The sequence below is a fragment of the Chanodichthys erythropterus genome, chromosome 20, assembly GCF_024489055.1.
Source record: "Chanodichthys erythropterus isolate Z2021 chromosome 20, ASM2448905v1, whole genome shotgun sequence".
NCBI classification, from domain to species: Eukaryota; Metazoa; Chordata; class Actinopteri; order Cypriniformes; family Xenocyprididae; genus Chanodichthys; species Chanodichthys erythropterus.
The window spans coordinates 36,022,073-36,035,411 of NC_090240.1; the positions used below are offsets into that span (position 1 = coordinate 36,022,073).

Here is a 13,339-nt window from a genome sequence, read left to right on the forward strand (position 1 = left end):
CTGTTTACATCTTCACCGCAGGGATATCGTTCCTGTTCTTGTGTTTCTTTGTATTCCTGAGCTTGCCATGGTCACTGTCATTAGGAGTTTGTTGACTTCAGCTGTGTTTGATTAATTATCTTGTTATATTCATTCATTGATATCTTATCTTTGTTGATTCAGTACTTAAGTACCATTTTCTTCTCAGTTGATTGTCGGTTGTTGTATGTTTTATACACCGTTGCGCTCCCTATCTTCTCTGTTTTAATAAACCTGTTTCTACATTTCATCTTCAGTCTTCATCCTGTGTCAACTATATGAGACCTATAAAAATTTGTCATTTTATATAATTACACATTAAATAAACATAAAAATAAATGCACAAAATATATAGTTTTCATTCACTCACCCTGCTGAACTGTTGTGACTTCAAATAAAAAATGTTATGACTGCAATGACTAATAAAAACATACTGTAAAGAAAAACATAATGTATAGCATAGTAATTAAAGCAAGTGACTTTTACATTTAGTCATTTAGCAGATGCTTTTCTCCAAAGCGACTTACAAATGAGAATAGGAGAAGCAATCAAATCAACATGAGAACAAAAGTATGTAAGTGCTGTGTGAAGTCACAGTTACATCAGTAAAGTGCTTGTAGCAAGGAATTTTTTTTTTTTTTTTTTTAATAAATACACAAATAGAAAATAGAAATCGAAATAAGTGCTACTATTACTGGGTCAAGTGCTGACGAAAAAGATACGCCTTTAGCATTTTTTTTTTTTTTTTTAATTACAACTTTTAAAGCAACTCTTGAGTGATTTGAAACCATCTTTCTTGTACTGACAGCAGACAAATGTCATGAAAAGAAAACAACATTAAAGAAACCTGAATAATCTGATAACTATAAGCAAAACTGACTTGTAAACTTATCAAATATTAAAATTTGTGTACACACTTTTTTTTTTTTAACATGCCTTCATTTTTTTTTGCTACTTTTCAAATGGCTTTATGAATTGCATTGTTTTGTCTTTGCACAGGACCCAGGAAATCACAGAAGACTGTGAAAGTGTTTAGTGTGTCGATTCTATCAAGTGATAACTTGATATTCTAAACACATTTACAATCTCAGCAGGGATGAATTATGAATTGTTCCATATTCATGATTATGGGCGGATCTATAGCATCGGTGCAAGTGTGTAAAAGACTTCAGTGAAAGTAAAATTAACAGAAGAACAGGAAGCTTCATCAAAGAGCATTATCATTTCAGTAACTCTGAAATCAACGACTAGATCTGATATTCACTCACAGGTAAGTGATGGAAATGTAAGAACTTGTTCAGTAGTTTAATAGCATGAAGCAGCATCAGATTGTTGGTAGAAGTACTGTATGTAATTTTTTTTTTTTTTTTGGCTGTAAATAAAAGTTTGAATATTTGGGGTCATGTCACACTTTAGAAAAATTCTGAATTAAAGCCTTTTAAAGAAAAATGGCACCTGATGTTTATTTAGTGGGCTATTTGTTTGAAAAATTACACTTTCACTCCTTTCTGTGTTGTCGTTTATATATAAAAAGACCTTTTCATGATAAAATGTTGTTGTAAAAACCAGTTACATTTACTGTACTGTGGCTCCCAGAGACATATTTAATTTCTGTATTTACAGTAGATTCGTCTTCTGCAGCCCAACAGATCTAACTACAGCCGTATGAAGCACATGGCCAGCAGTCTCAGACGGGAAGTTAGAGTCAGAGCTTATAGTCTCAGTGAGGTTAGGGTTAGTCATTTAGGCACTTCCTGTCAGAAACTGCTGTCATGTATGCCTGCTTTGACTGCTTGACAGCGGTTCATAGTTTAAGTTGTTATAATAGTTTTTAATTATAATACTTTTTTTAGACATGCAACATCCATTTTAGAACATGAACTAAATTACTCAGTGCACAGAACTAGTATTATGAAATTTCCTTTCTTCAGCAATGTAGATAATATATTGTCATTACTTTTCTTTTCAGTCATGGCATCCTCCAGTGGTTCAGCGCTAAATCAGGAGCTCCAGTGCTCCATCTGTCTGGAAGTGTTCACTGATCCAGTCACCACTTCATGTGGACACACCTTCTGCAGAACCTGCCTGAGCAAGTGTTGGACAAGCTCTCGGAACTGCGTCTGTCCGTTCTGTAACGAAAGATTCAGCAGAAGACCTGATCTCAAGATTAATACAACACTCAGAGAGGTTGTGCAATACTTTAAGAAGAAACGCAAACGAGAAGAATCTGAGGTGTTCTGTGACATCTGTGATGAAAGAAAGCAGAAAGCTGTGATGTCCTGCCTGACGTGTCCAAGCTCTTACTGTGTCTCTCATCTGGAGCCTCATCTCAGAGTCCCACGGCTAATGAAACACACACTGATCAACGCTGTGGAAAATTTGGAGGATTATATATGCCAGAAACACAAGAGACCTCTGGAGATGTTCTGCAGAGATGATCAGACGACTGTTTGTCTGTCCTGCACTGAAGGAGAACACAGGATTCACAACACTGTTCCTATAGAGGAGGAGAGTCGAGAGAAGAAGGTAAAGAGTTACTGACAAAACACTTTATAACCTTATAAGGATGACACAATGGCAGTTCCTGCTTATTTTTTGGACAGTTAGAGTTAAGTGTTATAAAACTGCTTAAAAAATTTGATATTTATTTGGACTTTATCCAACAATTTTTTGTCAAATTTTAGTATTCCTTTACTACAAGTGTAATGTTTGCAGATATGCTAACAATCATAAAGCTAATTCACACCTCACCAATGCATATCTCTTCTGTGGAAAACTCAGGACTGAAAAACGTTCATTTAATCATTGTATTTGGCCTGATACGACGTCCCACCTGCCTGTCAACATATGTATTTCCATACCTAAGCGCACCCAGACATCACACATGCTGGAAGGGCTGCCACTTTTGCATAATTTGTGCTCACTTTTTAATAATTATTTGTTTATATTTCTTATTATTTGTTTCCTCTTGTGATTTAAATCAATGATAAAAGAGGAAGAAAAACAACATTCCTTTTCCCGCCGATGAAGGGAAGATCCTCAGGCCTCCTGGCTAGGCTCGCCAAAACTGTCGTGGAAATTCTCAATACAAATCTGACTTCACCACTGACAATTTAAACAACTCCTAGTTGTTAATATAATACTACTGTCAGGAAATGAACACGGAGAGAGGATCCAAGTGCAAGTAAAACAATATTTATTGACAGAATATGCTGTACAATAACTTCACTCCAAATGGGCAGACGTTGCAGTGACTGAGGCGTGCTGAAGCAATGGCGTGTGGAGGCAGATGAACAGGGTGGTGCAGGGCTGCAGCGGGTATCAGAAACCAAGATAATCCAACCCAGACGCGGGCACAAGACGACAGTTCATATAATCCACCCAGACGCGGGCACAAGACGATAGTCCAGAAATCCAGGAAACGGGAAGTGAAACACGGAACACACGACACCGGGACAGCCTGCAACGAACTGACAAAGACACCATGTAGACACGCACGAGATATAGTAAACACAGAACAAGACACGACTGGCAGCACATCACAATCAAACAGGTGGGTGACGCCCACACAATCAGTAACCACAGGCAACACACCACAACCACAAGAGGGCGAGTAAGTGAACCCATGAACCGTGACAGTACCCCCTCTCCTACGAGCGCCTCCTGGTACTCCCAGGAGAGCCTACCTGTTGATAGTAATCATCAATAAGAGAGTGATCCATGATGTCCCTGGCAGGAACCCAACTCCTCTCCTCCGGACCGTAACCTTCCCAGTCCACCAAGTACTGGAATCCGCGTCCCCTCCGCCTAGCGTCCAAGATACGACGGACCGAATAAATAGGTTCCCCATCTACGAGTCGCGGCGGGGGAGGAACCGGAACCGGCGGATTAATGTTATAATGAAAAACAGGTTTAATTTTAGACACATGAAAGACGGGATGAATTCTGCGGTACGCTGGTGGCAATTTGAGGCGGACAGTCACCGGGCTAAGGATTTTGGTGACCGTAAACGGGCCAATGAATTTGGGTGCTAACTTGTTACTCACGGAGCAGAGCGGAATGTTCTTGGATGAAAGCCACACTTTTTGACCAACGACATATACGGGAGGCCTCAGCCGGTGGCGATCGGCCTGGGCCTTGGTGCGCGCTCCCACCTGAAGAAGAGTCTCTCGGGCTCTTCTCCACGTGTGACGACACCTCTGGACGAATGCGTGAGCGGAGGGGACCGCGACTTCGGATTCCAGACTGGGAAAAACAGGTGGCTGGTAACCTAGACTACACTGAAAAGGCGACAGGCCCGTAGCCAACACTGGTAACGAGTTGTGTGCGTACTCCACCCAAGGAAGCTGCTGACTCCAGGAGGAAGGATTCTGAGCAACCCGACATAGCAACATTCTCTCCAAATCCTGGTTGGCTCTCTCAGCTTGCCCGTCTCAGCTTGACAAACTAACCGTCGCCCCCAGTTAACTACAAAACTCCTTCCAGAATTTGGAGGTAAATTGGGATCCCCTGTCAGAAACCACATCTACCGGGAGGCAATGGATACGGAAGACGTGATTAATGACAGTAACCGCTGTCTCCTTGGCAATAGGTAATTTGGGCAAGGGGATGAAATGTGCCGCCTTCGAGAACCGGTCCACTACGGTCAAAATCATCGTATTGCCCTGTGAAGGAGGGAGGCCTGTGACGAAATCTAGCGCTATGTGGGACCAGGGTCTCGAAGGGACAGACAGCGGTCGAAGGAGCCCCTCTGGGGGACGATTGGAAGTCTTACCACAAGCGCAGACAGAGCAAGCCAAAACAAAATTGTGAACGTCGCGAGCCATGCAGAGCCACCAGAATCGTTGTTTGACCAAAAAATTGGTACGACTAACTCCTGGATGACAAGCCAGATTGGAATCGTGGCCCCATTGGATAACATCTGAACATAACTCCTCTGGCACAAATAACCGACTCAGTGGGCACCCGGGCGGAGGCGTTACCCCTTCTAAGGCCGTGCGGACCTTCGACTCGACCTCCCATGTGAGTGAAGAGACAATAAGTCTCTCAGGAAGAATACACTCGGGAGTGGACGGGTGCTCGGAACAATCAAAAACACGAGATAATGCATCGGGCTTGATGTTTTTGGATCCTCTGTAATCAATGCACGGCCGCAGGGACCCATCCTACTTACCCACGAAAAAAAAACCTGCCCCCGCGGGAGACGAGGAAGGGCGGATGATCCCAGCTGCCAGAGAATCAGAAATATATTTCTCCATGACCTCCCTTTCAGGACTAGAAAGTGAATATAACTTGCCTTTGGGCGGAGAAGACTCTGGAACTAAGTCTAAGGTACTCCTGGGGCACGTTTGACAGGTTCACCGACTCCTCCTGCAACACAGAACGAGACACAGAAGAACACGAAAACAGATATGGCGCGACCCAGAGGGCGAATAGGAAAGTGCAAATGTATCGCCAGAACCCAGTCCATAATGCTTCCCTCAGCGCCTGAGTCGACCAGAGCCTGGCAGGTGTGATGTCCCGATACCCACTGCAGTCTCACCGGGAGGAGCGTCGCAGACGAGGGTTTATCCAAGGTTAGACCGCCCGACAGTAACCTCGGTCCTACTGCCGGGCTTTGTCTTTTACAGGGCAGTCTTTAAGAAAATGTCCAGCTCCACCACAGTACAAACAAAGTCCTTTCTCCCTCCGGTGTGTCCTCTCCTCCCGGGAGAGCCGAGCTCTCCCCACCTGCATGGGCTCAGGATCAAACGGGAGACCGACCGTGCTCTCTCCGCTGATCCCCATAGCAACCAGCTCTTCGAGACGCGCTACAGGCTTCCTGCGTTCAGCGCGTTCGTGCAAACGGCCATCCACTCGCAGCGCGAGCTCAATCAGTCCGTTAAGAGTGGTGGTTAAATCCAGTGAATAAATTTCTTGTTGAACACGGTCAGCCAGCCCATGCAGGAACACATCCCACTGCGCCTCCTTGTTCCATTTACACTCCGCCGCCAGGGTGCGGAACTCAATGGCGTAGTCGGAAACAGGTCGAGCTCCCTGCCACAGGTCCGCGAGCTTGCGAGCAGCCTCCCGTCCCGCCACCGAACGGTCAAACACTCGCCTCATCTCCTGCGACAGGGACTGGAACGAGGAGCAGCACGGATGGCTGTTTTCCCACGCAGGGCTGCAGCGGGTATCAGAAACCAAGGATAATCCAACCCAGACACGGGCACAAGAAGACAGTTCATATAATCCACCCAGACGCGGGCACAAGACGATAGTCCAGAAATCCAGGAAACGGGAAGTGAAACACGGAACACACGACACCGGGACAGCCTGCAACGAACTGACAAAGACACCATGTAGACACGCACGAGATATACTAAACACAGAACAAGACACGGCTGGCAGCACATCACAATCAAACAGGTGGGTGACGCCCACAAAATCAGTAACCACAGGCAACACACCACAACCACAAGAGGGCGAGTAAGTGAACCCATGAACCGTGACAACTACAGTATCTCGAGGTAATTCCCTGAATTCCTGAATACTTACAATACAATACAATACTTCCCTGAAGTATGGTGACGACGTCCCGTCAAGAAGCTACTATCACTACCTCAGTCACACTTTGGCTGTTACTTTTGTTGTCTTTTGAGCATAGGATCTTCTATTTCTTAGCTGTGCAGCATATACCTGACACAACTTCTAAGTTGCTCTTTGCAGAAATGAAGTTTTATTTGCGTCCAGGAGGTCACTCGTCACAACAACTGAGTGATTCTCCATGAATAGAAACATACATGCACATTTAAGTCTTACAGCTGAGTAAAAATCAATGTCTTCTTCACTGTGATTTGTTCTGGTGATTGGTTTGTAATGATCTAAGCTAATCAAAAGACTGGTCTTTGACCTGAGAATTTCTGTACATTTCATGTTGACATAAAATATTTCTATCACTGTAAATGTTTCTTTGTGAGGTTTGGTTAATGGTGGCTAAAATGCATCTTTACGCACAACTGCCAGCCTGCATGGAGAGCTTCTTGAGACTCCAGAGACACCAGCAGCTTCAAATACCTGTTTGCTGCTCAACACTGGCTTTTTTTAGCTGCCCTTTTAATACAATTCATTTTTTGACAGGAACTTTCATTAATAAGCCTTTATCTGACCAAGTTCTGCTGTGCTCTAAATCACTCACAAATCTTATGATAATTTGACAATTAGTTGTTTTCATGCCTTTTGCACAACATTGCAGAAAGATCTTTCTTCCTCCCATATTGCATGAGATCTGTTACTTGCTTAATAATGAGGAACAACCTCTAAGTAGGGTTTCCATAGACCTGGCAAATTATTTTGTCTGAGATTGATACCAGTTATCTAAAAGACATGGATAAATAAACAAACAAACATTTTCTTAGAAAAACTAAAATCTGAATGGTTATAGTACTGAAATCTTACTGATATGTCACTTGCATAATAATTTGGAATGTGGTGTAGATGAGGCTGGTGACCACCATGGCAGAGCTGAAGAGCTGGAGACTCTGGTGTGGCAGCTATGATAGCTGAAGACTCTGGCATGGTGACCATGATGGCTGGAGATTCTGGTGTGGCAGCCATGTTGGCTGGAGACTCTGTTGTGGCGACCATGACGGCTTGAGACTCTGGTGTGGCAGCCATGATGGTTGCAGACTCTGATGTGGCGGCAATGATGGCTAGAGACTCTGGCGTGGCGGCCATGATGGCTTGAGACTCCGGTGTGGCGGCCATGATGGCTTGAGACTCTGGTGTGGCAGCCATGATGGCTTGAGACTCTGGTGTGGCGGCCATGATGGCTGCAGACTCTGATGTGGCGGCAATGATGGCTAGAGACTCTGGCGTGGCGGCCATGATGGCTTGAGACTCTGGTGTGGCGGCCATGATGGCTGCAGACTCTGATGTGGCGGCAATGATGGCTAGAGACTCTGGCGTGGCGGCCATGATGGCTTGAGACTCTGGTGTGGCGGCCATGATGGCTGCAGACTCTGATGTGGCGGCAATGATGGCTAGAGACTCTGGCATGGCGGCCATGATGGCTTGAGACTCTGGCGTGGCGGCCATGATGGCTTGAGACTCTGGTGTGGCGGCAATGATGGCTGCAGACTCTGATGTGGCGGCAATGATGGCTTGAGACTCTGGTGTGGCGGCCATGACGGCTTGAGACTCTGGTGTGGCGGCCATGACGGCTGAAGATTCTGGATTTGGGACCACCAGACTTGGAAGCGCTGTGAGCACTGGACTTGGAATTGCTTGAAAGCTTGATGCACTCTAGACTTTAACAAGGGTAACACAGCTGAACGAAATCAAACAAACATTTGAACAGAACATGGATACTGGAAAGTGAAGTTCATAATGGAAAAGCCCAGAAGTCAGAAAGAGTGCCCAATGTGGAGATTAAGGCACTCCAGCTGATGAGTGTGACAGTTCAGTTGTAACCATAATTTCGAGGTGGCAACCCGTGACATTCTATATGCACTATATGACATGCAGCAAGATGGCCAGTGTGTGTTGCCGGCCATCTGCATTTGTGTTTGTGTTGTTTTTATCAACCTTTTTTAAAAATGCTGACTCTCTACTGGTGTATGATTGCCAAACGCATTAAACTACCTCATGTCTCAAAGCACATAACATAATAATGAATGTAAACAAATAAAAGAACACTGACCTGTACCACCTGACTGCTACAGATTCATTCCGGTGTTGATAGTGTTACCACTGAAACACAGACTGAGGGATATGATTGGACAAACATTATTTTGATAATCAATTAGTTGTCTTATTATTCGATTAATCGGATAAAAAAAGGCCCAATTTTCTTTATTTTATTTTCTTGACAAAACACACTATTCCACATCCTGCCCAATGCAGTTTTTCAAACAAATGTGCCAACTGAATTATTACTAAGTTACTACTCTCATAAAATACTTGAATTACATGTTGACTTTTAAACCTAAATTTAACATCCAACAACAGATATTTCCAAAAAGTTTATATTTTTGCACTTAATTTTATGTGTTTGTGTTTTACTTATTGAATAAAGTTTGATGTTTCATGCAGACTGTCAGGATGAGCCTTCATGCAAAATGTAAACATTCATGTGAATTTGAACATATATTGATAAGAATATAGCTGTGAAATGAAAGCTTTGTACCGAGGAAACACAGACAAAGCGCTTGCAGGACAAGCCATGTTAAACATTACGCTAATGCATTAGCTTGAAGCTTAAAATAAAGAATTCTCATGTTTTGGGCAGCTTGGATCATGTACCATTCCCGCAGCAGCTCATTCTGTTTCCTCCACTATTTTTAGACGCATTTTGTTCATAGAAATGCGTAATTCAGTGCTGTAATTTGACGCAACTGGTGGAAGTTTCCCATGCACGGTGGGAAGACCCGACTAATCAATAATGAGAATCGTTGTCGATTTTCATTATCAATTATTATTTATTATTATCAGTTAGTTGTTTCAGCCCTAATAAATACATATAAATACATTTAGACTACTTAACTTAGTGATTGCTATCGGGATGTCAACAACAAAAACTGTTTTGGAAGCAAATCAACTACCCTGCAAATTGTTTCTTATTATATACATCTGCTTAAAGCAGTTTTTCCATTGTCTACTTTTAAGAATAAAAATGTTATCCTCAAAGACAATAACTAAAAGGCAAATATTAAATTCATTTGCTCTTTTAATGAGAATTTTTTTTTTTCAGAGGATTAAGTTATCTGTTTTTCTCTGTGTGTAGATTAATTTGGCTAAGAGACAAACTGACGTTCATCAGATGATTCAGGACAGAATGGAGAAGATTCAAGAGATCCAGGACTCAGTAGAGCTGAGAAAGGTGAGTGGAAGTTAAAACATTGTAAAATTGATAATGCATTATAACATTTGAATCTGCTTAATAAATGTTCTCGATTACATTTCTAAAAACTTAATAGATTAATCTATTATTTGTTCTCATTCATCAGAGGAACATGGAGAAAGAGAAATCCTCCAGTGTTGAGCTCTTCACTGATCTGATCTGCTCCTTTGAGAGATGTCAGTCTGAGCAGCTGAAGAAGATGGAGAAACAGCAGAAAGAAGCAGAGAAACAGGCTGAAGATCTCATTAAAGAGCTGGAGCAGGAAATCACTGAGCTGAAGAGAAGAAACACTGAGCTGGAGCAGATCTCACACATTGACGATCATTTTCATGTCATACAGGTCTGAGCATCTGTCTAATCATGTGCAATATTACAGGACAAACACTGTTACCAAACCTGATGAGCTAATGGACTATTTCTTTGTACCAGTCTTTTAGAAATTGTACAAAAGAAACATATAATGTAATAAAAAAATAGTCACATTTGAAAAGATTAGTTAATCGAGTTTTAAAGGTACTGTGTAAAACATATGAACTTTAAATATAAAAAATAACATATTTAACAGTCCTCACTCTCCTGCTGTAGATGTGCTCATCCCTGTGCAGTCGTCCACACAACAAGAACTGGACTGAGATCAGGATTGATTCTGATATGAATGTGAACTCTCTGTATAGAGCTGTGATTCTACTGAAGAAAACTCAAGGGACACTAAATGAAAAACTCAGTCAAACTGGTATGTGAATATCAAATACAGTAGATTTTATGGTCAGTATCTATGAAAATATTTATTTTTAAGGAATATTCTGGGTTAAGTCCAAATTAAAGCTGCAATCCATAACATGTTTTGGTAAAAATGATCTGAAATCAATTTTTTAACAAGTACATAACCAGCCAGTGTTTAAAATCTCCTTACCTTAGCCCGATTCACAATAATAAGCTTGAAATAATGTTTTATAATAAAACTATCACTGGTGGATTTCTGAGCATGCTAACATTCATCTTTGCACCATTACATTGCGTCTGTTTACATAAAGAATGAGTCCCAGCTAGTTGGCTATATCATGTGAGGAGGTTGCAGGCGGCTTTATGATGTTGAATTGTAATCCAGAAAGGTCCAAATGACAATCATCAGTGAAAACTGGAAATTCACCTGTAGTCAAAAGCGAAAGACTTTGGACTGCGGAGTGACTACCGAAATTGAAATCTACAAGTAACGCTAATACACACTAAATACACATTGCCATGCAATGCTGCTGTTGTTAACATTAACAATTTGAGAACAAAGTATAACAGTAATAATAATTTGCACAGCTTGATGTTATCTGAGCTAAGTGATCCTTAGATTTAATCATCATTGACAGCACAATTTATTGTGCTTTTTTCTCAGTTAGTCAGAACAAAAGTGGCAGATTTGTTACTTAATTGTTCAGACGCCATTTTCCAGTGAAAATTCTTATTTGGGTCATACCTCCAAGACGTAGAATCTGTGATTGCGAAGTACAGTATCCACACCGATGTGGTGACTGACAGCAAATTAATCTGTGCTGAGGAGCCGTGCCGAGGCACAACCCGTGTAAAGATGATAATTCTGCAAATAACTGCAGGTTTCAAACAGAGATGGCGCCAAAGAGGCAAAACTTACAAACTGCAACTTTAAGTTTAACTTGTAAAGGATCACACTGTCAATAATGTAATCAAAACACAACTAACCCGTCTGTGTAAAGGTCTATTCATGTTAACTCATGTTAGAGCAGTATTACTTTAATTACAAGGGAAGGATGTAAATATCTGTGACAAACTATAAAATATATAATCTGTCTAAAAAGATTTCGCACCTCAAAAGGACAATACAGCTCAAATCAATTTTTACTGAATTATTAATAATAGAGCTTTGATTAAAAAATACAAGCTTCACATTCTCTTAAATCCTCATCATGTTTGTCTCATAGACGTCCATTATAGTATATTTACTGTAACACATTCTGCATTCTGTTTTATTAATTGATGTTAATAGAGATAAACTCACCGTTAATCTGAAATGTGAATGTGATTTATTCCTATAAATAATTAATCATTATATTGTCATCTGTGTTCACAGGGTTGAAGTTTGTGCAGAAGTATTTAGGTACAGTGTGATTGACACCATTTTCTTCAATACACAATATAACAATACTTTATTATAACATGTATTATACTGTACATCTGAAAATGTTTGTTCTGAAGTTTATTGATAATGTCTGATCTCTCTCAGTGAATGTGACTCTGGATCCTGATACTGCAAATCGATATCTCATCCTGTCTTATGGAAAACAAGTTTGTCATGGAGACATTAACCAGGACGTCCCAGAAAACCCAAAGAGATTTGATGTCTGTTCTTGTGTTCTGGCAAAGGAGGGATTCAGTTCAGGGAGATTTTACTATGAGGTGCAGGTGAAGGGAAAGACTCAGTGGGAATTAGGAGTGATCAGAGAATCCATTAACAGGAAAGGGGGGATCACACTGAGTCCTAAGAATGGATACTGGACTGTGATTCTGAGGAATGAGAATCAATATATAGCTTGTGATGATCCACCTGTCTTTTTCTCTCTGAAAGTGAAACCTGAGAAGGTGGGAGTGTTTGTGGATTATGAGGAGGGTCTGGTCTCTTTTTATGACGTGGACTCCAGATCTCATATCTACTCTTTCACTGGTCAGACTTTCACAGACAAACTCTATCCATATTTCAGCCCAGGCCTTAATGATAAAGGTAAAAACTCAAAGCCACTGATCATCACACCTGTCAGCTGAAATAAGTAAATAAAATAAAATCTGAAGATTTCTATTTTTAAATACACTGTGTGCAGAATTATTAGGCAAGTTGATTTTCTGATCATATTTTTTTTCCAAGTACATTTTACCAATTCCAATCCACATCAATCTTAATAACTACTATTAATATTGTTTTTAATCATTTATAAGTGATATATAATTGTTCATGAAGGCTGGAAATGAAAAACGCCTTATATTCAGGTGTGCAGAATTATTAGGCAGGTTTTCTTTTACAGGCAAAATGAGCCAAAAAAGAGATTTAACTCAGACTGAAAAGTCAAAAATGATTAAATACTCATGAGAAGGACGCAATACTAATGCAATACTAGAAATTGCAAAGTTAAAGCATGACCAATGGACAGCAAAACTCTCAATGGGTCAGCGGGGTCATATAAAAACAGCTGGAGAAGAAAAGACACATGTTAACTGCAAAAGAAATAAGAATTAAGGTGAAGAATTAAGTGTGAAACAATCAGGAACCCTTTAGTCTCCAGCGCCACCATTTCCCAGTAATGAAACCTACCTGGAGTCTTCAGAAGTGTGAGGTGTCAGGATCTCAGAGACTTAGGTTAGGTGAAGAATCCTAAAAAATGACCCGCTCTTAATAAGAATCACAAGCTGAAGTGTTATAAA

At 41.2% G+C, this 13,339-nt stretch overlaps 1 protein-coding gene across 1 annotated transcript; it reads left to right on the plus strand.

The window, feature by feature from the left end:
• The first annotated feature begins 1,989 nt into the window (after positions 1-1,989).
• Positions 1,990-12,685, plus strand: LOC137009169 (E3 ubiquitin-protein ligase TRIM39-like). Its single transcript, XM_067371145.1, has 6 exons — positions 1,990-2,544; positions 9,782-9,877; positions 10,005-10,238; positions 10,484-10,631; positions 11,997-12,023; positions 12,150-12,685. The coding sequence occupies exons 1-6, from the start codon at positions 1,990-1,992 to the stop codon at positions 12,683-12,685; spliced, it is 1,596 nt and encodes a 531-aa protein (XP_067227246.1).
• The last annotated feature ends 654 nt before the right edge of the window (positions 12,686-13,339 follow it).

Excerpts from the sequence above, each read along its gene's own strand:
- LOC137009169 (XM_067371145.1), top strand. The coding sequence starts at position 1,990 with ATGGCATCCTCCAGTGGTTCAGCGCTAAATCAGGAGCTCCAGTGCTCC. Across the intron at positions 2,545-9,781 it reads AGGAGAGTCGAGAGAAGAAG|ATTAATTTGGCTAAGAGACA; the intron begins GTAAAGAGTTAC and ends CTCTGTGTGTAG. Across the intron at positions 10,239-10,483 it reads ATCATTTTCATGTCATACAG|ATGTGCTCATCCCTGTGCAG; the intron begins GTCTGAGCATCT and ends CTCCTGCTGTAG.